Raw genomic sequence first — 27,764 nt, forward strand, 5'->3', positions numbered from 1 at the left:
ATGTAAGACAGCAGGGTATTGATGAATGATGAGTGCCCCCTCTTGGTCAACACTGAAACTGTAGTTTTAAAAAAAAAAAATCCCAGCATTTTAAGCATGCAAAGCAAACCCCTAACCCCAGCAGTGCTCTAACACTCTGACACTATCTGTATCTGTGTATAAAAGGCTGTAAAAGGTAATTTCCCATGTGTTTTTGTTTTTCCGTGACACCAGCAGACAGCACTGTGGGCAGGATGCCAGGTACACACCCTCTACACACTGGTCTGATCCTCGGTATCCTGCTGGTGATGCTCATCATGGTTGCCGGCGTGCTGGTCACCGTCTACATCTACCACCACCCCACCTCTGCCGCCAGCCTCTTCCTCATCGAGGTGTGTAGGGACATGATCTCACATGAGTTTTGACCTGTGTCTCTTTAGTAGCTGTTCTGGAGAGTTTGAGATCGCAAACTCATTGTTGATCTTATCACCTTGTCGCTCTCTGCAAGGTCAAAAATGAATTTTCGATTTCAGCTTAAGCGGATGAGATGTCCTCTCAGTGCTCAGACAGAATGAAAGTGTGACAACTGGGCAACTTCATCTGCTGAGGATGATCATGTGATGTGAACAAGATGATGTAGAAACTATACAAGATTTAAACAATTTAAGGATCCATAGGCTGATGATAGAAAGTTTGCTTGCGCTTCAATAAACAAAGATAGATCCTCTATGTGATGCTGATGCCGGGGAGAAGATATCCAGTGTTTAGTCTGACCACCCAACATTCATAAGACAAGGCTCATTTCTTAAAAATGCAGACAGTTCTCATTTGCCAGAATATGGTTATTAAGTTAGGAATGTGTACAAACTCAGTTTATTTGTGAGATGGCAGATTTTTCTCAGACCTTCAGACATTCCAGTGGAATAGTATGAAAAGAAATCTGCTCCAAAGTATCTTATAAAAAACAGACCATCTGCACAGAGTTGTCTCCTGACTCATAAATATGGATCATGATTTTCAGAGGGGGGATGATGAAACTTGGTGCACATGGTCGTTCTTAATGTGAATTAATGTGAATTCCCCGAGGATGAGTAGACGCTGTTTAAAGTGTTGCACAGTGCGTTGTGTTCAAACATTTTTTAAAAACAAACGACAGCTCCTTATGTTTTAAGTCGTTCTCGTCGTCAGCGTTGCAGGGTCGTCATCAGTCACACAGATTCCCTGATCTGAATTTTGCTCGCTAAAGTGAAGCTCCGTCTTCGCGTACAGTACAAAAGACAAAAGCCAGAGCGTTCATCAGTAACTCTTGTAAAGTTTTATAGTTTATGTCTGTGGCTCTCAGACTCTCAGTCCTGATGGAGACATAAATCTCTGAAAACAAGCCACAATTATTTATGCTCATTTTTAAAACAAGCTAGATAAATTCCTAAAACATAAGGGCACTGTAGGGACTATTTTAAACTGTGGATTAAAGCTAATTCTGTGCTCTATGCAGCAGGTTCCCGACACAAAAGGGTCGCAAAATGAAAATAAGGTCACAAGAAGATTTCCTTAATAAATAAATTCTGCTTCACAAAATTAAACTTATTTTTCAGACTTTACAATGACTTTATCCCCCCTTTTTTTATTTTTATTAAACACAGTGTAGTTTTACCTCTTAGGGCCTCAGGTCATCATGGGCAGGGATAACTCACATCTCACATACGTCAGAATATCACCAGACTCATCCTGCTGAACACACTTCATCTCAGCAGAGTTTTGGCTCAGTAGTTAATTAAGGCAAACAGAGATGACCCTCAGCCCTCTCCTTTAACCTTGATGACACTGTGACCTCTGACCTTTATCCTAAACTCTGTCCCCACACATGTCCTCTCCCACCCACCCTCTGCAGAGACGCCCGAGCAGGTGGCCAGCCATGAAGTTCCGCCGGGGGTCAGGTCACCCAGCTTACGCGGAGGTGGAGCCGGTGGGCCAGGAGAAGGAGGGCTTCATCGAGTCCGAGCAGTGCTGAGCGTCCCTGCGGCCCCGCCCCCCCTCCCCCCCCTCCGACCACCACCCCACACCTCCTGTGCCAGCCCTCCTCCCTCCTGCTCCACGGGGACTTCTCACCAGGGACCTCCAGGATCTGCTGATCATCGGAGGAGCTCAGTGTACACAATGACTCGTTAAAGACTGTCGTACCGGCCCATTGAGTGCTAGATGAGACTGGATGCAGCGGCCGCCATTATGGGGAAGTGAGAAAACCCTGAAAAACGATCCCAGACAAACGCATTGTTCAGCTCCTGTTGGACAGGAACTGACCTGTCGGGGACAGAGGGAGGGGACAGCATTGACGTCATCGACTCAGTCACCATTGGTTAAGAGTTTGTACGGCTGCTGTCATGTTGCCATGGAGGGATTGTACAGCCTGACTGCCTAGACCGCTACTGGTGTGTCTGAGGGGGGAGCAGGGTGAATTATACAATATATATTTTCAGAAACAATACAGAGTATGTGAACAGAGATTTCCACTTAATTGTCGGTGGGGTTATACAGTATAGGCCTTTGTATATCCATCAGGTTTTTTTTTTTTCTTCTTTTCTTCTTTTCTTTCAGTGTGTTGTTTTTCACAGGGGTTGGCACATGTATCTGTATAGACCGTCGGTATTGCTTTTCAATACAATAGCAGGCTTCATTGACTTTTCCACAGCCCGCTCTGCACAGAGAGGCTGCGGCTGTGCGACATGACGCGAGCTGAACTCCTGTCACTGCGATCGATCACACCTCGGAGTACAGCTCTGACCATTCAGCGTTTTGTTGAATTATTATTTGGCTGGTTTCATTTTCTGAAAATGAAGTGTGATGTTTTTCTTTTTTTTTTCTGTTCACTGAGAATATATCAGTGTTTTTGTGTTTAGTTTTTTGAGTGGGTGATGGGCACACTCTATCTTTCTCTCTATCTTGATTGGTTCTTTGATTGATTCCTTACGTCATCGATACCATTTTATTTGTTTTTTTATTTTTGCTTTATTTTATTTTCTTCATTACTGCCGTGCCATTTTGTCCCTGACTAGGGTTTGCACTTTTTTTTTTTCTCCATGCACATTTTTTTTTCTTTCTCATTTGACATGTGGTACTGATGCAAAATTGCAAGACAGGCGCTTGTGAGTGTGAATATATTTTCTAAAGTGTAAGTGATTCCTGTGCGTGTGTGTGTGTGAATGTGTGTGTGTGTGTGAATGCAGAAGAGAGCAGTTTACAGTGGTGACTGGATATCCACCTGCTTTATGGGTGCATATGTTTGAGCTGGCTCTGCACAGTTGATTCTTATTGATTTGAATCTGAGGTATCTGGATACAGTTTGTGTGAGCGAGAAAACACACTGGTCTAGTTGGAGTTTTTTTCTTGATTTTACCGTGTGGTTTCCTTTTCCAGTATGTCGCCAGCATAACCAGTTCTGTGTCCATGTTTAACAACTATGATTGACTCATCCGTATTAACACATAAATGTATATACCGAGGCCAAAACATTTGCAGATTCAGGTAACTCATGGCAAACATTTTTAGTATAGCAGTAATAGTACTGAAAAACTTTATTTTTTATGAGTGGCCTTTTTTTCTGTACTTTTTTACTTAAATGTGAATACTGTTCCAGTCATTGCTGTCACCGATCAAAACACAAGGCTTCTGACTGAGCAAATTCAAACACTCATTTCTACTGTTGATTATTATTTCCTGACAAAATCATGTTTTTACACCAATGATTGTAGACGCATTTTTTACAGACACTATCAGTTTCCTGGAATTCTACTGAAAAGTTAAACGTGCAATATTACACCCGTTCAGTTTGACACTGAAAAAGCACCTAGATCCTTTTTTTTTTTTTTTTTCTAATTCACACCTTGTCACCATCACATTGAGACCAAAGACTAATCAGCATCTGAGTGCGATATATTTACCTCAGACTCCCCACAGCCTCCACACCTCAGTACTCAGCGCACCACCGTACAGAACAGACCAGTTAGTGGAGTGTGTAGTGGTTTGCTGGTTAACTTATAGTGGTGCCATTTATGATGTCGTTTCTCTAAACCCCGCCCCCAAACAGCGATTGTCCAATCATAACTTTGGAGCGGATCATTAGTTAAATACTGTAACACAACCTGTTGAATCTTTAAAAGATAATTAACCTGCATGTTTGAAAAAAGGTTGTTTGAGACTCCAACCATCCAGATGAAGAATTATTCTGTCTGCTGAATTATGATTAAAAAAAAGAGTCTGGTTAGAAGAGTCTTTTAATATTCTGAAAATACTGTCTAACTAAACCGAATCTAACCCGAACATATGCTAATACACAAGATGTACAAACTGGGGTTAATGTTTCCCAAGAGTTACGTTCCCCAGACCGGTTGGTTAATCAGTCGTCCTCCTAAAAGTCGTTTCTCTTATGTTAAAAGTGAAATAGTTTAGAAATCTCATGTATCAATCTGAATGAGAGCATTTAATCCTCTAAATACACTCTCATTAACACAACAGCTATAACCTACACACCCCAAAGATAAAGTACAAACACCAAATTAGGGACTCACTGGCTGTTTTAATGCCTCACACACACCCTCCTTCATAACGCCCCTGAGGTCTGATGTGGTCTCATTGGTACCAACCCCATTTTTAAACCCCACTTCATGAGTCCTCCTAACTTCCTTCCACGATTGTGTTTTAAAGGCAAACAGGAGAGAACAGGGAGGTTTAGTTTAACGCACCAGTGGCGTCTTCATGCCTACAGATGTTTGTTGTTTTTTTTTTTTGTTTTTTTTTTAAAAATATATATTGTTTGATCTATCCCTGTGGAGAAAAGCTCTTTGCAATTGCTTGGGACATCTGCTTGTTGCACACTGCCACCTGAAACTGCAAGTGTTTTTATAACCACTCTCCAAACGCAGTCAGAGAAAGTGGCTGACGGTCGGATTCTTCTGCAAAAGCTGAAAATGCTCTGAGCATATAAACAGGAGGTTTGTCCGGCAGCCAAACCTTCACTTGCTTCACTGGACTTGACTAATTGCTTTCACTCCCACTTTCTTAACATGTTGTTTGAGATGATGATGATGATGATGATGATGATGATGATGAAGCAGCATGGTGGTGTTGTTGGGATGGGTAACTGCTGTGTGCTGTTCTTTATTCTCTGACTTATGAATTGGATTGGATGGCGGTAGCCAGAGCTCAATGTAAAGAGCTCAATGTAAAGAAACGAGACGTGGACTTTTCTTTCAGCTGTGACCTTGTTTTTATGTTATCATGACACTCCATAGCACACAATAAGACTCAAAATCACACAGTATCATGGCTGTCTGTAATTTCTGTAACTACTGTTGTTTTGATTACATTTGAAATAATAAACAATGTTATTAAAAACACTCACACTTGTGTACAACAGCTTATGTGTTTGAGTGCAGTTTAAATTTTATTTTAGTGTTGGTTTGTCTGAGCAAATTTCTTACAAATAACCACTTTCATTGCTCCATTAATCAGTATTCATGTATGCATTCAAAACACAAATACAATAGAGAATCAATGAGCAGCTGGGAAACTGACATACTAATGCATTATTCTGGTTTAAATGTCGCCATAATTAATTTAAGAATGCATGACAAAATATTTAAATAGGATCATGGGACTGATTCATTTGGAAGAGAGTTTGACTGACAGTGAGCTGAACTTTTCCTGTCAGTGCTCATTCTGCTTGTCAGTCACATTCACGTAGCCCTTTTCTGTTTAAACAAACAAACAAACAAACATGATTTTCTGCACTACATCATCTGTAACTGTGCTGAGAGAGAGCGTGACAGTGGAAAAACTGCTGTCTGGTTTACATGAAATCCTTGGATCAGGTAGATAGTGGAACCGCCTGCCTGCAGATCCAGGAGATAGAGCGCCACAGCACTATAGAGAGAAAGCTGAGTAAACAAGACAGCAAAGAGAGGGATGGAGCAGAGCTCAGCAAGCTGGGAGCTCAGAAGGCATGAAGGAGGTATGAGGAAGGAGGGGAGATTATTGAACGAGCCAGGCTTTCAGAGTTTGTCAGAGAGGACTAGACAAGACTGGTTCAGTTGAATGAAGGACAAGAGGAGGATTTACCTTCCGTAATGTTTGGCACTGGATATAGCTGAAGGGTAGAGTCAGGGAGTAATGAAGTGTGCTGCATAAACACAACAACTGCACATTTTGCCTATAAACTATGATAAGTGGGTGTTAATGGTTGGACACCAAGCTATTACATTCCCCAAATCAAGTTAATGAATCTATTGTGGGCAAGGTCATACCATCGCTGTGAATCATGCTGCCGCTGTTGTAAACACGTCCATCATCTGCGTGACCTGGCGTCTTACTGCCATCTTGTGGTCAAACTACAGAAAGTTACTACTGAAGGTACTTCCTGGAGGATTCTCTGTAGCCCCAATTTACAGATGACCCCTAAACGTCTCACAAGCAGATCACCCCCTCCGACACACACACAGCTACCTGGGACCAGTGATGGGGATAAATGTGAGTCTGGGAGGTGAAATAAAACATTTTTTTTTACCCGTTTTTGAGACGTGCGATTGAGTAGAGATGACAGCAATCCCAGGAAAGACGCTTGATGTGGCTGTTGACAGAGGAATTATCATCTAATGAACCCAGCTGGGCGTTTCTTCTCAATTAAGTGGATTCCACCGGTGAGTTAGCTTCTCAAAGTTAGCTAATTAGCATTAACACTTCATTGCTACAGAGTGCAATTGTGTGTCAATGTATTTTGAGAAACCTGATAAGCAAAACCAGTCATGATATAATGTTTTAAGTGATGCAAAACAGTTTATGGTTGTTATGAGCTGTTTAGCTGCACACCTCTGTCGGCTAATCGCATTAGCCTAAAAGCTACGTAAGTGTAACGTGTTTGGCTGTTGAACTAGCTCTAGTGAAGCACTGGGTTTAATTGTGTGTATTTGAACTGTGAATTGTGGTTAAAGTAAATGTGTTGTGCTGTAAAAAAAAAAAAAATAAAAAAAAATAAATAAAGTTAAAGGCAACTGAAACTGAGTTACAGAAAAAGTGACTATTAAGTTCAGAACTGTTATAGTTATCGTAAACGTTGTGTTCATTCTGTTATTATGGACAGTGAAATAAGAAAAATAGGACAATATGATAACTGCTCTGCACATTTGTGTGTATACTGTTTTTGTTATTTTTTTTAGGGAGAATTCAGTGTGTGACGACGTGGAGCTGCTCCATCTGCTGCCGCATCGTGGCTGCTGCTTGTGGACGCCTTCACTGACGCGTGGACGTTGAGTGGATCCAACGCGCGGTAGGAATCAAGTCAGAGGGAACTTGACTCAGGAGGATTAATTTACTTATTTGCAGATTTTTTTTGTGGGTGCAAAAGATTGAGAAAACCCTTAAAGAGCCCCACTCAACTCTAAAAAACTCAAAAGTCATTTAAACTTGATAACTTTGCAAGGAATGCTCAAAAATCAAAGATGCAAAGACTATGAATTTGGGTTTAATAGATTTAAATTTTACTTCTCTTACACCTATTACCAGGGCAGTATTTTATAGCAGAGTATTTTCTTTATTCAAATTTTATTTAATTTTTTTTCAATTAATGTATTTCCTTGGTTGCATATACTAGATTTTTATTTCTATGGTAAGTTTGAGTGGAAACGGTTAAGAAAAACTGAAGTTTGAGTTGAAGGGATGTGTACAAAAGAGAAAATTATACTGAACTAAAGCCTTTATATATATTTTTTCCATCTTTTCCTTTAGTCAGTTGTTGTGTGTGTCTGGAGGTCTTGTTACTCTTACCTAGAGTCTGCTATCCCCAATCTCTTTACCGAACCTAGTGGATTGATGAACCTGAGAATCCAGAGTATCTGGAACCAAACTGAACTGTAAGATTTTAGGTCTGAAATACTTTGAGAACCCCAGATACTGATACTTTAGCAGGATATATAAACATTTATTATATTAAGTATGTAAACAACTATTTTAATAGTCAATTCATGGTTTCCGTTATCGCTCCAGCACAATATCAAAACATTCTCTGGTTCCACCTTTGCTAATCAGGATTTACTGCTTTTCTTTAAATGATGATAATAAATGAAATATCTTTGGGTTTTTGACTGTAGGTGAGATAAAACACCTAATTTGGAGACATTATATTGGGCTATTCTAACATTTCATGGGCTAAATGATTAAAAGGTCATTCAAGGAAATAAAAAAAGTCTCTTGTAGGCTAACATTTATAGTCATCTCTTCTAATTAAAACAATAATTTTAAACCTATAAAAGCTTGTGGCAAACACATAATTTAACAAATTAAAGAGGCATATATGAGTGATAAAGTCTTCACATGTGAAGTATTAAAGGAATAGGCCCCAGACGTACACTAGATCAAAATATGCATTTATTTGAACAGAAAAATACTAAACAATGCAGCACTCGCTAAATTGAAGCCATTCATTTTTTTATCACAAGCAAATCTGAACAGTGTCGGACAATAAGACACACAACGGGTGCAGCAAAAGCCCAGAGAGGATCCTGGGCTTCGTTCATTAATTTTTTAAGAGTAACTTGATTCACATGCTGGATTCAGAACCACAAGAGATCAAACAAGGTCGACCCATGAGGAAAAAGGACTTTTAAAGTAACTAATTCACCATTACAAACACAGCTACAAAGGAGTTTATATTAAGTTGCATGACTCAGAGCAGTTTGTCAGCGTGCAATATACATGTCTGCCATATCCAGACATTGTTACTGGTGAATCCTGTTCTTTATTAATCTTATTCTTTTTTTGCTGATTGGCTGACCTCTTGTTTACAGAATGAGCTACATCTTTAGCAGTGTTTGTAATTGTGTTTATTCAGAGTGTTTATATCAACTCCCTAGATCTAAAATAAAATATCCGTAATGAGTGTACAATAGGTCAATCGCTTTCCTGTCTAATGTTTCTGTATTAAATGTCAGCACTCATGTCAGTATTTACCCACACTGGGTGGAACAGTCCTATATATAAACATACAACATTGGATTTGCTTTACTCTGTAATGAATAAAAAAATACATTCACGCAGAACACTAATGGCTGCTTTCAGAAACGGATCTATACTATCTACAGCATTCCTTTGATAAAAAAAAAAGAGCCTTAAGTCAGTTGTAAATCCTGGCTCTCTCCTGACCTGCTGGTTTTCAAACTGACCATCCTGGTGATTGCATTCACTAGATGTGCCAGTGGGGAAAAAAGTCCAGATTCGATTGTTGGAGTGAAAACCAGAAAGATCTAGATCCTGAGAGCCAAGTCTTAGAGCTGATCTGTGACATTTACAAAGAACAACAGATTGAAGGCAAAGATTTCCAACCAGTCCCTCTTTTAGTACCTGATTTACACCCAGGTTAGCTAAAACTAAAACTAGCAGGGCTCTGAGTCTGAACTAGGTATGCTGGCATTTATACTGGTAACCACAGGGAACTGATCTGTGATTGTGGGATATGCAAGGCAAGGATTCAACACTATTCGCACCTGTTTATGCTTTGTGCAGCCGGGCCACTCCTATAAGGGCCCCATATACAGTACACAGACACACGAGTGACACAAGAGGCAGGACTGGAGTGATCCAACTGGGCCACACAACCATAGTTAACTACAGTATGTAACCATCTACTGTGCTTTTCCTTAAACTGGGTCCTCCAATGGTGGCATACCACTGCTTCATTAAAGTGGTGGCTGAGGTTAGGAATCAGTCCCAGTAAGGCTCACAAAGGAGGCCTACATAAAACCGCTATATACCTCCTCATGCAATGTTGGAGTTTCTGTCCAGAGCAGCTGACTCTACCCTGTCAGGAAGAGCCACCATCTCTTTGGAAAAGGTGCTAAATTTGGCATAGCTGGCTGCCAACAAATGCCATAAATGTTGCTTTAGCCCTGTGGAATATTGTACATTTTGACCCCGCTCTCATGCTTATTTACTATATATACATGAGGACCTGATGGTGCCCAATATCCAATGATGGCATAACAAAGAGTTTTACTTACTACTTACAAAACCAATTTTCACTAAAATTCTCATTTTTCTACATACAAAAACTTGAAGGTGCCCTGTGGAGTTTAGTAAACAAACAAAAGTTATGTTTACCCTATGTATCCTTGAGGTCTAACAAAACCTGTTAAGTGCATTTCAAACAACAAACATTGCCCCGTAGCATGACTAGTGGTCACAAACTCCACAGGGCACCTTTAAGCTTTCAGAATCATTTGAAAGATTGTGATAAACACATAGAAATTCCACACAAAGACGCTTTAACATAGTTACTATGTAGAACCTTGGATTGGGTTTAAGAGTCACACCACTCAGATCTGTCACTATCTCTAACAACCCCAGGTTCTCTGAGAGTAACTCACCGGCCAACCCCGTGGAAGTGGCAGCCGGTAAAGCCGCTGCTTTAAAGCAACAGACAAAAATCAATAACTGCTCAAGTGCTTTACAACTGTACACTGAGAGTGTAATAAACATCGCAGCATGAGAAAAGCATTTACAGTTTGGTCACAACAAATGGGAATCGTTATAAAAGCAATTCCCTCAACAGTCATCAGCAGATTATTATAGAAACAATTTAGTAGTGCAATTCTGCCATCGGTATCCGCCATGACTAAGGAGTGTATAGACTGGGTTTAAAATTGATGGCGGTTGCCTGCTGTATGTAACAGCTTGTGCTTCCTTGTTTTAGACTAAATAAAATCCATCCCATCACACAGTCTTAAAGACGCCACACTAACAAATAAAATATTGTATGTTAAAACCGGGGAGTATAAATCTTTGAACAGCAAGAGAGAAGGGCATTTAAGTTGAAAAGGCCTCCCAGATCATCAGTGAAAAGATACTATATAATAAAGAAAGCACACACAGTCACATGTCTGATTAAAAAAATAAATAAAATAAATGGTTTGTACATTGAGTAACATTTCGGTTGATTACCCTTTTTTGTCTCGTCAAATATGCAGCGCGGCCATCAGCACGGCAAGGCAGAGGCTCCGTTAGTCGTGGTTTAGACGGTCCATCAGTCAAGAGTGTCTGGTTAATCTAAAATTGGACACAGTGCATTATTAATAGGGCTCCATTTTATATATAAACAAGCTTGATCTACATGCATTTAGCTAAAATACTGTCATATCACTGTTATTGAAGTGGTGTTAGAAAGGGAGGAATAATGTTTTGTTTTCTAGGTTTGTCTTTCTTGGGTTGCTATGGAGACCGGAGGAGGAAACGACCAGCTGACTGTGTAAAGGTGCAGAACAGAAATGTAAGAAAAGGTGTTGAGATACTGCAATCTGAATTTCATGCATACCAGCCTGGCACAAAGCGGTAATGTTAAGGAAGGTTAACAAATGCATCTACTTAAAAGGCCCCATGAAATTACATATAATTACTTTCCTTGAAACAGCTATACTCAATATTTTTATAACAACAATGGATTGTCTTTAACAGAAATGTCCTAAAAGAAACCCCTAACATTTGAAACTTTACTTTCTCTTGAGCCATGATAGACACATCACTCACTGGAAAGTGGATCCACCTCCATGGCTTTGGACAGACCCAGTCCAGAGTTCTGTTTGGGGCGTGCCCCCAGATCGCGCCCCACTCCACCTGTGTTTTGGTTCTCATCCAGACTTTTCTTCTTCTCTTTCTCCACCTCCTCTGGGTTGTAGTAGCCCCCTTCCTCTGCCACCATCTTCTCCACCCTCTCCATCAAACGTCCTACCTGGGGATGCTCCCCAAATATGCAGTTATTTATGACGAAGTACCTTCGCTTACACTTTTCCAACACCCACTGCAGCTCCTTGCCCTCCCTACGGATGTACCTCTCAATTGAAATTGTCCGCAACACCTCCGCCCAGGTGAAAACCACAATCGTATGCATCCACACACCTTCCCCAAAGAGGCTCACATGCTCCTCGATGCGTGCACGGTCCACCTCTGTGAACATGCCAACAGGGATGACCAGCAGGAAGGCGTGCGGACCTGGAGTGGAAAGAGAAGCTCCTCTCACTAACTCCTGTTTATAAGAGGGTGGTGTATCCTGGGCGGAGAACCACCCTGGAGTGTCCACCACAGTCACCTGCCGCCCCTGCACCTCAGTCTGCCTCTTCACGCAGAACTCAGCTGCTCGCTCCAGGCGGAATTCCTCTCGGCCTATGATAGTGTTGCCCGTCAGGCTCTTCCCGGGCCACCTCCAACCCAGCACCACCAGTCGAACTTCAGGCAGGCGGTTGACTGCTTGGGCTGCAGCTGCTGTCTTTTTAGCCTTCTCTTCTGTCCCAGAGGCATCTCCGGCTGTGGTCACTGAGTTGAAAAGAGTCAGTGTTGGGATGGGATGTAGTAGAATGCAAAAACGTTTTAACAAGCATTTCTTTTACCAACTTTCCCAAATTAAACTTTTGTCCACGGTTTACCTTAGCTTCCCAATAAAAAGTAGTGGAAAGTAACCAAGTACATCTACTCAAGTACTGAAGTTAAGTACAATTTTTACATACTCTTACAGGAGTAGTTTCCTTTTCTGCTCTTTGGCTCTATAGGCAAATGTACTTTTTACTCCATTATGTGTATTAAATATCTTATAGTTACTTAACAGATTAAGATGACTAAATAAATTCGTCCAATTAATTGTGATATATAAATATAGGTTGAGAAAAGACTGTATTCATCCCAGGGAAAAATATACAAGCTACTCGGCAGTGTAAGTAAGTAACCATCTTGCGATAAAAAAGAAAAAGTAAAAAGTCGTAATACTTAGTTAATAACGATGTAATATTAACCTAAATGTACACAACGTTTTTTAACATCCTCCCACATTAGTTGCTACGTGTGAAACGTGTCACCGTCCGGTTTAGAGGGTAATGTTTAGCCTGGAAACTGTCTGCTAACTTAGCGCTAATTTTTGTAGCCACAGAAACTGGCCATACTTATTTGACAACTACAATCTTTTTGTTTTTACAAACAGTTTTAGAAAGATAATAATGTTACTGGCTTACCTCCTGTCTGGTGTGGTCTGTTCGCTTCCATTCTGTGTTTTAGTCCAGATCTTCGTCTGTTTCAGGTGTTATTTTGTCTTTAGGTGGCTAGTTCCTCGGACCAGGACTTCCCCTTGTAGAAGTCGCAAGCTAACTGGTGTGTAAAGATGTTATCTTCCTGCCACGCATCTTTCAAAATAAAACCATGGCAAACCGGATGTAATATAACTACACTGCAGTAGCAAAGTAAAAGTTTAAAGCTCAAAACGAATATGGCAATATTTAGCACAATAACACGTGTTTTTAAAATCACAATATTACAGGGACTTATAGAGTCCATCCTAAAAAATATCTATACCACTCATAATGAACTGCAGTGGTCCTTCAACTCTTCAACTGGTAGTGCAGCCACATCATACAGCAGATAAATACACAAAGATAATAGCAGATATCATGCAAGATTATTAGGGGAATTATTTTATTGTGGAACATTGAAAGGCAGTATATTTACAGTGTTAATGCAAGGTCTATGTTTATTTACAGGGGTCCAACATAGAAGGCTCAATGTGTTAAAGACACCACAGTCCTCTTCATGTCTTCATTAGGCTTATATAAGCAGTAGACTCTGAGGTTGGCTATGAATGGCACATGAAAAGAAACAGAAGTAGTGAAGAAAAGAAAAGCAGATTTAAAATTACAGTTTGTTGATTCCTTCACTTAAAATTTTTTATTTCTTGATAAATATAACCTGCAAAGTAGCTATAAGGTTGTCGATTGTTTTTAAAAATAATAATGTACTTCATTTTCCCTAAAAAAAAAAACCTCAAAATATCTTTACAAAAAAAAAAAAAAAAAAACTTCATATCATATCTCTCTGTCACTTTCTGTGACTATAACGGTGCCTTTATGTACTTAAGTTGCCCATGATGCCAGCATACGCATGTCGTCATCATCTTCAACCCTTTTCTTGGTTGCTGTAAAAAGAAATAAACAGTTAACAATTAAAGCTATTAAAGTATAATGGAACATTCATCAGGGATTAATTTGTTTTATTTAATCATTTTCAACAAAAACTAATAATATAAAGCTATTCGTAACAGATAAATGACTTGTACAATTCAACATCTGTGTCAGCCACATGCTTGTAGTTTTGGGAAAGATTAATTTGTCAAAATCAAGAATGTATTGTTCAGATGAAATTGTGAAAGTGCCATGTGAATTTTCAAATATGTACAGTAGTGGTTAAAAACTTTATTTACTGTTGTAGGCCTGTGCTATGTTGTACTTACTTGCGCGCTGACTGGGCCGTGCTGTAGGCAGTTTGGAGCTGGGTACGCTGGGTAGTCCGCCCATACTCTTCATGCTCTCCTCAAGCTCCTCCTGTTCCAGCTCCGCCAGCTCTGCCAGCAGCTCATCCTAAGAAAACACATAAGGTAAACAACACACAGAGTTTTGTCAGATGCATTTTTGGAGAGCAAGAAATGGATAAGCAAGCTACACACAGAAAGTACCACACATATCTTAAAATATATGTCACAAAAATGACAAAAAAAAAAAAAGGAGAGAGTGTGCCATAAAAGTTGATTTTGACAGAGGAGATAGAAGAGGTATCAACCTCATCAAATGTCTCGCCGAAAGGTCTGGAAATGGCCTCACTGATCTCTTGAGCCACATCCTGTTGCTCTGTGATATCCTGCATCAGATCATCTATTTTGTCAACGTCCCTGAAAAAGAGAAGAGAGATATACATGTCTTAAAATTGGTGCACGGTTGGGTCCCCTATCAAAAAGATACAAGTACTGCCATGTACCAGTTTTAGACATTTCAGGTAAATTACTACAAAGAAATTGCAGTTTTATTGGTTATACCAGCAGGTTCTTACATGTTCTCATGGACTTGCTTCATGGCCTTGGCAGCAAAGCCCATATTCTTCAGGACTTCTGTGTTGGTGTGCGAGTTCTCTAGAGCTTCTCTCTGAAACTCGATGGTGGAGAGAGTGCCATCAATCTGAGTGAGCTGCTGCTCCAAGCGCTTCTTCCTCTTCAGGGCCTGCAGAGCAGCTGATACAGAGAGATTACAGAAGTCACTCGTGTGCAACTCTTTCTGATAATTTCTCACCTTTCACTCTGATTGAGAAGCGTTAGGAGTTAAACTGAAAAGAGACAGGGTTCCTCCCATTACATAACAATGGTTATTATTAGTCTGAGGTGATTCACCTGAGCAATGCAGCAGCTCAAGGTTTCATATGAGAAAACACTGAGTTTCTTTAACAACTACAAAAACGTTTAGCATTAATACTAATCAATTCTTTGGTTTCTTTTCTGTCATCTCACCTGTTACAAACCCATTATGCTTGCTGCTGCTTGTGCTCACGGGAAGACAACATCACAACAAAACAATCACTGTAGGGCAATAATCCCAAAGAGGAGCGTATATCAAACCTCTTTAACCACCTCCTTTCATACCTGTAAAGAGTTTTAGTTTGATATTTGCCTTAAAAAGACGATAATATTAACTTTTTAAGCACAAACTTAAAGAGCCTGTTGGCCTATTTTCTGATTGTATTGGCTCGGGAAAACAGGTGCACCCGTTTTTTCTGACGAGCACAGAAACATACCCCTCTTGTTTTTTGTGCCATTCTTCTTGGCTATCATTAGTTCTTTTTCTATCCTCTTCTCCAGGTAATCTTGTTTCTTCGTCAGCATTTCCTCTGTTTCCCGCAGTTTGTGGATGGCCTCCTGTGGGGAAGGTCCTCCACGCGACCGGTGGTGTTTGGACCTCGAAGAACTCGATGAACTCGAGCTGGAACTCCCCTTGAATAATTTCGCGATTTTGCTCATTTTTGCGGCCTTTGGAGTAAACTGCTCAGGTACCTAAAACTCTGACGACCCACTCCAGTGTTTCTACAGATAGGTATGTTGTTAGCAGACTTTCCTGTTCGACGGCTTAGTGTTTTCAATTCAAATCAGCCAGTGAACGAACCTTTCACCACACCTTTCACCTATGCCTTTCACCAATACCTGAGTGACGTATTGTCACCTGACGCCCTGCCTCCCCTTCCACCCTGTAACTTCTTTCCTCCGTTCACTAAGTTTAACAGTGATTACAAAAACAACTTATTATTAGTCCTTTGATGAATTATGACTTATATTGTTATAGATGTAACCTTAAAGCGAATGAAGAAAAGAATACTAAAAGTAAAACGAATTAAAAAAAAAATATATATATATATATATATGTATGTATATATATATATAAATTATATAAATGCAGTGTATTAAGTCGAAGTCTATTGCAGACTATAAAATATAGTTTCTCGTAGTGAAACTTTATATATTCTATAAATTTAAAAAGAAACAGTCTCAGTCACGTGATTAGCCTCTTGGGGTCAAAGTTCGTGTTGACATCCGCAGAGTCACAGCTAACTAATGGCTGAATTCGATATTGGGAAACATTGTCAGATCGATTCCTGCAATATTAAAGGTCTGTTTCAACTTCACCTGAGTTGTAATAAGTAAACACGTTGAAGTGTGACATTACTCTGCCGTCATTTGTTAATAATAAAACACAGCCAGCGTCTGTTTAGCATGGTTAGCCTGTCAGCTAGCTTGGTTAGCTAACCGCTGACTATCATCTTTGTCTGACACCACTGTTCAGTTTATGGTCACATCTGCATGTTTGCATCTTCTCTAAAACGTCAGACACTAATCGTGAGAAAATTCAGTCTGGTTTATGGCTTAGGCAGCCCGTTAACTAGGCTGTTAATGTACGTTTGTTTTCTAAAAGAGAGAGTGCAGTTACATTGGTGACTAGTTTCAGTAGGCAGTCTCACTGCAGGGGATGTAGAAACTTCAATATCTACTTAGGTCTGTAATAATTACGTCTCATACCTCAGTTCATTATCGTGAACCCTGTAATAAACAGTGTGACAGGTATGCAGTTTGTTGTTGAATTAAACCTACTATGAAACTCAGTTGGTTGAGCTTGTTCTCTCCATCCTTCTTACAGATTTCCTTCCATTTGTCTGTGATTCCTGCAGTGGCGTTTTCTGGTGAGATATGAAGCGATTTCAGAATTAGAGATGTCCAGACCTTTAACTCCAACTAATTGAGTAGTTAAAACTACAGTGCTAAATACTCAATGTGAAAGTATTGCTATTATAATTTTTTGACTGATACATCCTCCCTTCATGAAGTTTATAATTGAAACTTTTTATTGAAACTGTTTTATAGAGGTGTTGATATCAACTGTATGATGAGTTTGGATGATGTTATTTGTGTTGCTATCGAACTGTATCATTGCCTACCCTCATTGATATAAATGCAGTTGACAAAATAATTGAAACACCAGTCTGTATAATCCAATACAATGAAATAGCACCACGAACTGCAGCCTCCAAAACACCATACGATTGAATCACCACCTCTAAAACAGTTCTACAAAATCTGAATATTCTAACCTCAATGAAGAGAGGATTTATTTCAGGAGTGTTGTATTCAACTGCATCAGTTTCAGCTAGGTGTCACTAATGAACTGCCAAACAGAATCTAGTGTGAGCTTCTAATTTTTGAGACTTAGCTGTTTTTCTTTGTCTTATATGAAAGTAAATTGAATTTCTTTGGGTTTGATTAAACAAAACAGGACATTTGTCACCTTGGGATTATTATTATTATTATCTGACATTTTATTGATTAAACAATTGATAAAAAAAATAATTGGCAAACTGAGTTTGAAAAGAAATAGGAAACGGCATACAACAATATTAGATGCCACAATTTTGTTCTGAAATACAGTGGAGGTAAAGTATAAATTGAATAAAATACCAAATAATAAAAAACTGTCTCATAACTGAACTTAAGTGCTGTAAATTGAGTTCAGTGACTAAATGTACTTTTTTTTATCTTAGACATTCCAGGTATGTTCGCTATGTCATGCATCTTTTTGTCTCTTACAGCCTTGAGCACAGAAGCAGAGAGGCCCACTCATGTCCTGAGGTAGGCTGTACTGTGGATGAAGTGTTTAATGTTCTTCTTTGATAAGATTGGGACAAATACATTGTTCTTCTTCCCTGCCACTAAGATACTAGCTGTGTTGTCTTTGTACGTAATTTCCTCTGACCTGTTTTTAGGAGCCAGTGAAAAGGGAACCAAGGACTGCTGGTGGCAGTACAAGTTATTCATGCTCATTTGAAGACTGCAAGGGGAAAGAGTTGTTGCCAGTAATATGTCCGCAGTGTGAAAAACATTTCTGTTTGGTGTAAGTTTGCAGTTTTTTTTTCCCTCTCTGAAACAATATAATTAATCCTCACATGGACTTTGGTTCCTGTGCTGATTTGGACTTGATAGAGATGGACTCAAAATGAAGGAGTTATTGTTCTAATTTTTTTTTCTTGACTTATAGCCATCGACATCAAGATGATCACAAGTGTGAGAAGTTGGAGGTCCAAAAGCCTCGTATGGCAGCCACTAAAGAGCTGGTGCAAAAAATAGTGGGTAAGTTACAGTGTAGAACAGGTATCTTGACAATATGGCTTTTTCTTATGTTATTCCTTTTTTGTCCACATGGGATCAGTATTAAACAAAATGCTGGCATCTTTGTCATAGCTAATGCACATCTGTTTGTATTACTTCACCTCTGTACATTAGGATTATGTTTGTATCACTCTATTGTGTCTACTCAGAGTCAAAGCATGGATCCAAAAGTAAAGGACGTAGAGGAGCAAAGAACAGTGCAACTGCAGCTAAGGTAGCGTTAATGAAACTGAAACTGCATGCTGCAGGAGACAAGGGACTGCCACAGGTAAAATCCTAGCTATTATGTATTTAATTCCCAAAAAGAGCTTTATATATTGACATAATAAATTTGCATATTATCCTCAGTGTGCCTCTGTGTATGATTCTGTTTATTATTTTGTCCAGCTGACTACTTCCTCTCCTTTTTTGGCTTTCCAGACAGAGAGAACCTATTTTCAGGTTTATCTCCCTAAAGAATCTAAAGACTCCAGCCAACCCATGTTCTTCTGCTCCAAATGGAGTGTGGGAAAAGTGGTGGATTATGCAGCCTCTCTAGCTAGCCTCAAGAACAACAATAATGTACTGTCAGCTAAGGTAAAAACTAGTATGAATAGAGTTACTGATAATCACAACACATCAACATTTTATTAACACATTTACAACTACAGATAAGTGACTGATCAGTTTCCCCCACCTCTCACATTACTTTCTTCTTCAACTACCTTGTCTTCTTCATGACTCCCACTAAAAACAAAAAAAATAAAGTAAGGTAAAAATACTTCACTGTCAACAGTGAAGTGAACAGTGAAATTTCTATGCATATATCAACCCTGTTTGCACACATGAAATGCAAATGAGGACCTTCCTGCCCACAGCATGTGACAACAGCAAGAAAGGACTCTGTTCACAGGAAGTTGGGTTAAGCTGTTAAATGTTTTGCATTTCAATGTTTTTTTTGTTTTTTTTAAGTTTTTTTTCCACAGTATGTTAACTTAGTGAAGCTTTTCCTCTTTAACACAAAACCAGTAATTTGATTTTCTCCCCCTATTGTCCCATTCTCTGGTAAAAACTGTTTATATTTAGGTAGTAATTTGTTTGAATAAATGAATTCAGAGAAGCCTAGCTAAACACTTTTTGGAAGGATTCATATATAATATTTTGCTGTTGAATATCCACAAACAAATCTTGAAATTCTCTTTCATTTTTTATCACGCTATGATTACACATATTTATTCAAAGTTTATACCATAAAGAACAAAAAAAACAAAAAAATCCAGATAATTTTCTCCTAATATTCAGAAAGGACTTCTATATTACATTTTTCCTGAATATTCTAAATATAGATGATGAAATTATAATACAGTATAAAAGCAGTCTATGTCTTGACAGCATGTCTCCCTCTGTGTTTGCAGAAGTTGCGGTTATGTCATCCTCAGACAGGTGAGGCTTTGCGGATGGATGACACCCTGTTCTCCCTGCTGGCTCACCCTGAAACTCCCCTTTACAATGGGGGTAATGTAATCCTGGAGTACCTGGATAATGAGAGCATAGGTCTGGGGGATGTTTCTGACTATATCACAAAGACCTGACAAACCAATAGATTTCTATATAAAATATGTTTTTATTTCAATAAAATTTTCTTTTGAAATATTTGACTTTGGTTCTTCATTTCATTAGAGAATTTTTATGGTAAAGAGAATAATGCAGCATATTAATTCACTTCGCAGTATATGCTCATCAGATCTGTCTTATCTCCCTGCTGTGAATTAAATCTGCATTATAAACGTTAATGATCTTTTTGATGCACGACCCAGGTGGGACTTGAACCCACAATCCCCAGCTCCGGAGGCTGATGCCTTATCCATTAGGCCACTGGGCCGTTGAATTAAATTAATAGTGGCTTTTATTTTATTTTTATTTACAGAAAGTAGGGGACCTGGGGCAATGTTTTTTTTTTTTTTTTTTTTTTTTTACAATATTGGTTTACAAGATGATAGCACAACATTTTTCACCCGGACCCTTAAATTTTGTTTTGTTTTATTGCATCATCGTGATATTGCTACGTGCTTGAGGGAATGATATGTCTTTATCTCTTAATTAAATTAATCAGCACATTTCCTATGATTTAGTGCAGTGCAGTGTTTCACAGAAGACATACATTCAGAAGACGTAGAAGGCAAAAATAACAGGTGAAACTTCAAAACGAAAACTAAATCTAGAAAACTGAGAGGAAAAAGACAAAATTGGATTGTATAAAAATTAAAAAGAGCCATAACAAGAAAAATGGCCGTTAGATGTTTGTATATCAAAAACAGTATGTTTGAAGGTTTCAAGTGAGTGTTCTAGAGGCTAAGCATTTAAGAGATGAAGAGTGAACACAGAGAAATAAAACACAACCAAAATTATACACAGTATGAGTTTCTCCTTTTTGGGGCTCTGGTTGAAGACATTTTAACACAGCTCCAGCCTGGGGCCAGACCGAGCAAGTTTAAACCAATCCCTTTGCTCCTGCTTTATATGGACAGGTCAAAGAACCAATCGCAAGAGAGCGTTGATTTAAAAGTGGGCGTGTACGTAAGAAAACATATATAATTGAAAAGGGGTTGGGCTTCTCAGCACAGTAGAGTCCGTTGTTTTGATGAGAATAGATGCCTTATTGAGGTGACCGATGATTTGAGAAAAACTTGACCTGTTTTGATTTATCATTAGGCTAGGTGACTCGTTAGTTGCCACTTTTCTGATCGAGTCGCTTAGAAAAAGGCGACTTGATCTAGCTAATACAAATTGTTTTGTAAAATCAGGTCGAAAGGGATGCCGCTGCAGACAGACTCCGACGGACGCAAACAGTCTCTGGATTTAATCTCATCGCATTTAATCGGGAAGAGCAGCTTTTCTATAAATTTAAAAGGCCTCAGAATAACTCCCTCTCGACCGAGTGCTTTTGTAAGATGTTTAAGCTCAAGTGCGAATTAATAGCTCAGCTGTGAAGTGAAGACAGGAGCGTTAATAACCAGCAAGCTAACCGCTAATTTAGCTAACGTTAGCTAGTCAAAGATAAAGCGCGGATCGTTAAGCTTTTACGTCGCCGAGTGACTGCCTGGGATAAGAAGACGAGTGTCTACAGTCTGCGGATTGACTTCTGAACCTGTTATTTTCTGTCTGCTGAAAATACTGCTCGGTAAGTAAATAGTGGTATAACATCGACGAACAGAAACAGGAAGCCGATTTGTCAACTTGTGTTGAACAGGGTGGGGGAGGGGCGGTGGTTTACAGAAAGGAAATTGTGTTTTTTATCATTATCTTAAAATGGGCCCTCATGGGGCGCTGTAACCCCACCTTACTAATTATTTGTATATAGACAACAGTTGATATGATTTCTGTACTGACTTTATAAACAGTGGTGGAGGAGCTGTTCAGATCCTCTACCCACTTAAAAATACTAATACCACAATGTAGAAATGTAGAATTATTGAAAATAAATCGAAATAACTAAAAGAATTAACTCCTCACGTTTGAGAAGCTAGAACTATGAATTGCTTAACATTTTTGCTTTAATAAAAATACTGAAATGATTGTCAGAGTAGTTAATATATTTTTTACTCAACTGATCATTTCAGCTGTGCTTTTGGGCTGTTTACAGACAACATCATATTTCCTTGTTTTCTATGCACAAAGTGCATATGTATTAATATGTGAAGTGACTAGTAAAATAATTGTTGACTAAAAAGTACAACATTGCCCTCGGGGTATTCGTTTCAGACTATTTTATACTCCCACTTCACAACATTAGCACTTCAGATTTATATTTGGGCAAATCACTTGAGTAAATGTACGTACATACATTCTACCATTGTTTTATTGGTTTGTCATAACAGTTGTTTGTTTAACACATTTAAATTCTAAATTGACACAGTAGCCGTTGCCTTGGCACCGTTTCAAGTTGTTTATAAAAAATAAAATAAGGGACTAAAAGTTTGCTTATTCTCCTAATGGAACTGTTGTCGAACACCATCTTTATGTTGTGTTTTTTGTTTTTCAGACAGCAATGAAACTGTTGGAAAACTCCAGCTTTGAAGCTCTCAGCTCCCGACTGTGTGTTGAAACAGGAGAGTCTCGCATCCTTGGCAGGTAAGGGGTCATTTAGTCTTAGCTTGTTTTACAACATGAACCACTGTACACTCCCTTGTAATAATTATTCAGTTTTACAGGGGTAAAAAGTAATTGTTATACCAGGAAATTGGAGAGATGATTGTCAGGAAAGATCACTTCTCAGGCAAAAATGCCAAATACCTGAACGTTCCTGTTTCTCAAATGTACAGGGTGCATATCCTTGTATTGAAATACTGTAGATTAATATTTGTGGACATCAACTAGGTCTGTTGTGAAACGTTTAGATCGATTTTAAATAAACGACAGATTCATGAATAATGGAAATAGTCATTAGATGCAGCCCTAAAGGAAGGAGGGGAGTCTTTTTGGATCTATTGTTTTCCAAAGGTCTGCTGTACTCAAACACTGCACAAACTCCAACTTTTAGTTCATATACACAACACAGCCCCCATTTGCCCTGGAGTGAAACATGTTCACCTCTTGATGGGTGTTTGAGTGAGCAGCTTTACTGTTTCTATTTCAGCAGTGCAGACTTAGTTGCTCAACAGGAACATCAACACAACAGTGAAATCTCAGACTCACTTATGTTTACATCAAAATAAGACCCACCGGAGTGGTGTGAACAGCTTCCAACTTTTCCAAAAAGTTTTCCTTATACAGGAAAGGTTTTCTCTGGTATGATGTCATGAGACAAAGTCGGAGAGTATGAGAGGTGTGGCTGGTTCAGAGATCTCAGAATCGGCTCATAAACAGGGGTAGTAGAGCAAACAAGTACCTGCACGTTATGCAATATCATGATAACAGACTGCTGAACTGAAAGCCTACTTTCGGGACCTATGCTGAAAGTTGACAATTGACCCAGGAAACTGTAAAACATTACAATTTTTTTTTTGTAGGTTATGTAAGGCCTTGAGCGGGGCCTGCCGTTACAGTGACAGTGTGGTTACATAAAGGGCAGTGGGTTGTGGAGTTATGCAGCCCAGTCTGAGAGCAGTGTTTGGAACGTGGGTGGTGAAACTGAGCTTCTGTGCTGTTGTGACCTAGAGTGACGCACATCTTGGTGTCCTCTCTCGCACTACTCTGTGGCTATTTTGGAGGTTGTTGTGAAGTGTGTTGTTGGAGCATATGTACATGCACACACAAACACATATATTAATACAACATAATAGTTGAGTGCTGCTGGAGCTGCCAAGTCTGCTGGTGTTTAGGCTGCTTAGTGGATTAGCGTGGCAGCCCATCAAAGCAGCAGGACCTGCAAGCTGCAGGCTTTAACTAAAATTGTACCTTCCAGATGGTTCATGTTATTTTCCACAGATGAAATTCTGATTTAACCACACAGAAATGCAATTAAACAACATAAAATAGTGATCAGCTTTATTTGTATTGGACTTAAAAAAAAAAAGTGAGACATAGAATACATAAAACTAAGTAAAAGATTGCAGCTAGTGCTCGGTGCAAAGGTTGTTTGTTTAGTGCAAAAACAGCAGTACGCCAAGTTAATGGTTAATACAATAAACACAAATATGGAAGATGGTTGCAGTTGGAGTTGTGTACAGAAGGTAACAGTTGTGTAGGAGCTATTTTTAATCACATTTTAGTGTGCATAATCTTAACTCTGCTACGGTGTCAGTTCTCTCACAAGTGTTTTGTCGGCAGGTCAGCTGTGTTGTGGATGGAAAACCAGGGCAGTTATTTCCACCATGGTATTCTCTGCCACCCCATGTCCCTATAATTAGGCTGGCAAGGCCAGAGAGGGTCTTAGTAGTCTATCTAAAGCTGCACAACCTTTGCTCTTACATAACCCCTGGGTGAGTAGGTGGGGGCAAAATAAACAACTGGACCCCAGTGTGCTTCACTTGCATATCTGTATACAAAGCTGTCTGACCCAGAAACATGAAGGAGCACGCAGCAGATTTTAGCACCGACTTGTTCTTGACACATGTTTGTGCAGATATGGTTCCCAGTGGAAAGACACGGCCTGCCTTGTCAAACAAAGATATGGGTTATAGTCTTGTTTATTGTAATAAGTCTTTTTATACCAGATCTGATGTTCATATTTTCCCAAAGCCAGCTGCATCAATATAGTAAATTGAATATTTTTGACATTTGGACTGTTGATTATACCAAACTAGACATTGTACCTGTTGTGCACAGACCTTCTTTTTTTTTGTTTGTTTTCTTATGCTTTGTTTGTTTGATCATTTTTCCCCTAGGGGAAATTCAATAGGTGTAACCTAATGTATATTTAGTGCCTTGGGTAGTATTTATTTATTTTATATTATTTATTTTTATTTGAGAGGATTGAAATGGTTTCTACATTCAGAAATGAATCGGGCTTCACATGGTTGATTAAACAACCATTAAAATACCCTCAGGTACCCCTAATGTGTTGTGTAATAGTGTGTTTAAGCCTAGTGGATTATTGAAGTAGTCTTAAGGGATTCGGCCAACAGCTGGACTCTTCCATTATGTTTATAAAACACACACACACACACATTCATATCACACATGAATATGTATCACTTACAAAATGCAACTTAATTTCTGGCCCACAGGATCGAGAGCTACTCCTGCAAGATGGCAGGAGACGATAAACACATGTTCAAGCAGTTCTGCCAAGAGGGGGAGCCACACGTCCTGGAGGCTCTTTCTCCCCCTCAGTCCACCAGCGCCACCAGCCCTTCACAGTGAGTACTGCAGTCATAGACACCTTAGTATATAGTGGACCTATGACATGTTTTTGGTATTTTTGTTAAATTCCACATGTGTCCTTCTGTGCAGACTGGGGAAGAGCAGTGAGGATGGGGAAAACCCTCTGAGTGACAAGTGTTGCAGGAAGACTCTTTTCTACCTCATCACCACACTCAACGAGTCTTTCAGGCCGGACTACGACTTCAGCGCAGCACGGGCCCACGAGTTCAGCCGAGAACCGAGTCTCAACTGGGTCAGTATGTTGTTGTACAGCTGATTCTGACTTCCCTGTGGAGCAGGACGTATATTTGCTGTCAGATGAATGTACAGACGAGGAAAGACGTGGTTAGAGGATGATTTGATTGGGATTTCTCTGCAGGTGGCTAATGCAGTAAACACCAGCTTGTTCTCAGCCGTGGGAGAGGAGTTCAACTCTCTTGGCCCGGAGCTGTGGAATGCCGTCGACCAGGAGATTAACCTGCAGGGCTGTGACATTTACAGGTAGGAGTGTGTCTGCACAAACACACCTTTGTATAATACATGGCAGATCATTTATGTTGCTGAAAACCCTTTGGGATACAGTATAGCCTTTTTAAGGTTATGTCCATATATTTGTTCGTAGCTACAACCCTGATCTGGACTCGGATCCTTTTGGTGAAGAGGGGAGCCTCTGGTCCTTCAACTACTTCTTCTACAACAAGAAGCTCAAGAGGATTGTATTCTTCACATTTCGCTCTGTCAGGTCAGCAGCCGCAACAGTCAATCAGTTTAGTTGTTGCCTTCATGCTCTTAACATCACTGATTCTGCATCTGAGATATTTAACTGCACACTTCATTAAACAAAGCAACACTAATCTAGGTTATTTGCATTCTGTATTTTACATTACTGGAATAGGTTTGATCTATTTTATCATAAAACATAATGTACTTTTTATTTTATGATAAAAATTATATTTTATGGTTATTGGATACAAGTTCCGTTTCCAAAAGAGGTCAGAGAGGAGTAAACTAACAAATGTAATTCTTGTTAAGAGTTGTTCACGTCTGATCAGCTGATCTTTCATACCTGCAGCGTCCTGAGTGGCTATGGCCGTGATTGTCTCGACAATGAGCTCGACATGGAGCTGGATGATGAGGAGGAAATGGATGGCTTTACTGAGGACAGGTTAGACCCTACATTACAGTGGTTTAAGTGGGTGTAATTAATCCTGTAATTTAGTGGATGTAGGTGATTTCATGTGGCAACGTCTCATCTATATTCTCCTTTTCCTCTCTCAGGTGCCCCAGAGCTCTGTGCGTGTGAATTTTCCCAGACGACGCGCCTTGGCCAAAGAATATCTCGGCTTTTCCTCCTTCGCCTCATCGTACCTTTTTTGTTTTTGGGCTGTTGCTGCCTTTCATCCAAAGCCATGTTCACACTTTAGACAAATGCATGTTTGAAGCCTTCTGTTCTGCTGGCAGTGAACTGTGTACCGTGAGATGGTGGACATTTTGTAAAGACCCCACGGTTACTTTAAGCTCCTTCATTCTCTAGGATGGCTTTTGACCCAAAGCTCCAGGCCCAAGCAGAACACATTGACACATACCGGGCTTCTATACACTTGTCACATTTCCAAAGAGACCGCTTCATGGACTTTTCGAGAAGGAGGTCGTCTTGTTATGGATGTGTGGCCTAAAGGACTGCAAGCGAGTTGGGTTTCTTGCAAATGATGTCAAAGCAGAGTCCAGATAACACCAGCACCAATGAAGACAGGTAAAAGTTTATAATATTCCAACCTGGGACGGGGCTGGGTCCATTTTAAAAGTCCTGTTAAGACTGACCGATCAGCTGAAAACTCAGCTGTTGTTCATTGTTTGCTACTTTGTGTTGCTTTTTATGTGTGACAGTGATGTTACTGTGAGAACTTTTTTTAGCACTGAGTTTGAAATCTAAAAACGCTGCATTTATAACTGTATTATTGAACCATATTACTGCGAACATGTGTCTGTACTTGTTAGACAGGAGGAAGCTGTTGGCACCTGGGTTGCAGCTTAGAAAACATATCAGCTTTTATCAGATGTTCACTATTAGTCCGTTTCATTTTGTATGTCGCCTAGATCCAATATTTTTTCATTGTCTCCTTAACCTATTCCTGTTTAACCTTCATTTCTAAATGTCTTGTCTTGCCAGTGTTTTCTTTGCTCATTACCTCAGTGCAAAGGCGTCATTGATAAATGAATGTATAGTACAGTTTGGAGGAAAAAAAACCACAGAAAATCTTAACAGAAAAATGACTGATATGTTCGGCATTGTTTTTTAGAAACTAAGCTCCTCTTTACGTTCCTTTTAAAAGTGGGTAGGAGTTCTGTGTCTTTTCTTGACTGCTTTGTGCTTTGATTGGCCGATATATTACAGATGTGAATAAACTGGTGTTTGAATCAGACTAGCCTGGTTCTTGTCTTTTTGAAACAGAAA

General features: G+C 39.5%; 5 protein-coding genes, 1 long non-coding RNA gene and 1 other non-coding gene across 9 annotated transcripts in view; 4 read left to right on the top strand and 3 right to left on the bottom strand.

Moving 5' to 3' along the window:
• The window catches only part of plxdc2b (plexin domain containing 2b), a 94,600-nt gene extending 89,224 nt beyond the window's left edge, over nt 1–5,376 (top strand). For both annotated transcript variants that reach the window (XM_056363657.1, XM_056363658.1), the window contains 2 exons: nt 214–371; nt 1,871–5,376. In XM_056363657.1, coding sequence (XP_056219632.1) covers nt 214–371; nt 1,871–1,990 — 278 coding nt within the window. In that variant the 3' untranslated portion in view covers nt 1,991–5,376. The remainder of the gene's footprint in view (nt 1–213; nt 372–1,870) is intronic.
• Nucleotides 5,377–6,432: 1,056 nt separating this feature from the next.
• On the top strand, nt 6,433–11,533 carry LOC130160890 (uncharacterized). Its single transcript, XR_008826070.1, has 3 exons — nt 6,433–6,671; nt 7,188–7,297; nt 11,211–11,533. It is a non-coding gene; the product is annotated as an uncharacterized LOC130160890 (long non-coding RNA).
• LOC130160887 (GTPase IMAP family member 9) lies at nt 8,377–13,338 on the bottom strand. 2 transcript variants are annotated; one of them, XM_056363662.1, is made up of 3 exons: nt 13,017–13,338; nt 11,545–12,327; nt 8,377–11,067 (listed from the first exon to the last, which is right to left on the bottom strand). In XM_056363662.1, the coding sequence occupies exons 1-3, from the start codon at nt 13,045–13,047 to the stop codon at nt 11,063–11,065; spliced, it is 819 nt and encodes a 272-aa protein (XP_056219637.1). In that variant the 5' UTR covers nt 13,048–13,338; the 3' UTR covers nt 8,377–11,062. The 2 variants fall into 2 exon arrangements, with proteins under 2 accessions (XP_056219637.1, XP_056219636.1); XM_056363661.1 differs by lacking the exon at nt 8,377–11,067 and having other exon boundaries at nt 11,537–12,327.
• A 118-nt stretch (nt 13,339–13,456) lies between these two features.
• chmp4c (charged multivesicular body protein 4C) lies at nt 13,457–16,017 on the bottom strand. Its single transcript, XM_056363664.1, has 5 exons — nt 15,613–16,017; nt 14,878–15,055; nt 14,611–14,719; nt 14,285–14,411; nt 13,457–13,969 (listed from the first exon to the last, which is right to left on the bottom strand). Exons 1-5 carry the CDS (start codon nt 15,833–15,835, stop codon nt 13,908–13,910), a joined length of 699 nt encoding a protein of 232 aa, XP_056219639.1. The 5' UTR covers nt 15,836–16,017; the 3' UTR covers nt 13,457–13,907.
• Nucleotides 16,018–16,384: 367 nt separating this feature from the next.
• zfand1 (zinc finger, AN1-type domain 1) lies at nt 16,385–20,161 on the top strand. Its single transcript, XM_056363663.1, has 8 exons — nt 16,385–16,478; nt 17,004–17,046; nt 17,950–17,989; nt 18,124–18,251; nt 18,396–18,487; nt 18,676–18,794; nt 18,947–19,102; nt 19,921–20,161. The coding sequence occupies exons 1-8, from the start codon at nt 16,424–16,426 to the stop codon at nt 20,095–20,097; spliced, it is 810 nt and encodes a 269-aa protein (XP_056219638.1). The 5' UTR covers nt 16,385–16,423; the 3' UTR covers nt 20,098–20,161.
• A 153-nt stretch (nt 20,162–20,314) lies between these two features.
• On the bottom strand, nt 20,315–20,387 carry trnar-ccg (transfer RNA arginine (anticodon CCG)). Its single transcript has one exon. It is a non-coding gene; the product is annotated as a tRNA-Arg (tRNA).
• Nucleotides 20,388–21,121: 734 nt separating this feature from the next.
• Nucleotides 21,122–27,732, top strand: maf1b (MAF1 homolog, negative regulator of RNA polymerase III b). The gene is made up of 8 exons (XM_056364208.1): nt 21,122–21,686; nt 22,548–22,636; nt 25,174–25,305; nt 25,400–25,562; nt 25,689–25,810; nt 25,932–26,051; nt 26,382–26,474; nt 26,588–27,732. The coding sequence occupies exons 2-8, from the start codon at nt 22,554–22,556 to the stop codon at nt 26,610–26,612; spliced, it is 738 nt and encodes a 245-aa protein (XP_056220183.1). The 5' UTR covers nt 21,122–21,686; nt 22,548–22,553; the 3' UTR covers nt 26,613–27,732.
• Nucleotides 27,733–27,764: the final 32 nt, after the last annotated feature.

Source organism: Seriola aureovittata, chromosome 20 (assembly GCF_021018895.1).
Source record: "Seriola aureovittata isolate HTS-2021-v1 ecotype China chromosome 20, ASM2101889v1, whole genome shotgun sequence".
Taxonomy (NCBI): domain Eukaryota; kingdom Metazoa; phylum Chordata; class Actinopteri; order Carangiformes; family Carangidae; genus Seriola; species Seriola aureovittata.

Excerpts from the sequence above, each read along its gene's own strand:
- LOC130160887 (XM_056363661.1), bottom strand. The coding sequence starts at position 13,047 with ATGGAAGCGAACAGACCACACCAGACAGGAG. Across the intron at positions 12,328-13,016 it reads CAGACCACACCAGACAGGAG|TGACCACAGCCGGAGATGCC; the intron begins GTAAGCCAGTAA and ends TTTTCAACTCAG.
- chmp4c (XM_056363664.1), bottom strand. The coding sequence starts at position 15,835 with ATGAGCAAAATCGCGAAATTATTCAAGGGGAGTTCCAGCTCGAGTTCA. Across the intron at positions 14,720-14,877 it reads AAGCAAGTCCATGAGAACAT|GGACGTTGACAAAATAGATG; the intron begins GTAAGAACCTGC and ends TCTCTTTTTCAG. Across the intron at positions 14,412-14,610 it reads TCGGCGAGACATTTGATGAG|GATGAGCTGCTGGCAGAGCT; the intron begins GTTGATACCTCT and ends GTGTTTTCTTAG.
- zfand1 (XM_056363663.1), top strand. The coding sequence starts at position 16,424 with ATGGCTGAATTCGATATTGGGAAACATTGTCAGATCGATTCCTGCAAT. Across the intron at positions 17,047-17,949 it reads TCCTGCAGTGGCGTTTTCTG|CCTTGAGCACAGAAGCAGAG; the intron begins GTGAGATATGAA and ends TGTCTCTTACAG. Across the intron at positions 18,252-18,395 it reads GAAAAACATTTCTGTTTGGT|CCATCGACATCAAGATGATC; the intron begins GTAAGTTTGCAG and ends CTTGACTTATAG.
- maf1b (XM_056364208.1), top strand. The coding sequence starts at position 22,554 with ATGAAACTGTTGGAAAACTCCAGCTTTGAAGCTCTCAGCTCCCGACTG. Across the intron at positions 22,637-25,173 it reads GAGTCTCGCATCCTTGGCAG|GATCGAGAGCTACTCCTGCA; the intron begins GTAAGGGGTCAT and ends TCTGGCCCACAG. Across the intron at positions 25,306-25,399 it reads AGCGCCACCAGCCCTTCACA|ACTGGGGAAGAGCAGTGAGG; the intron begins GTGAGTACTGCA and ends CCTTCTGTGCAG.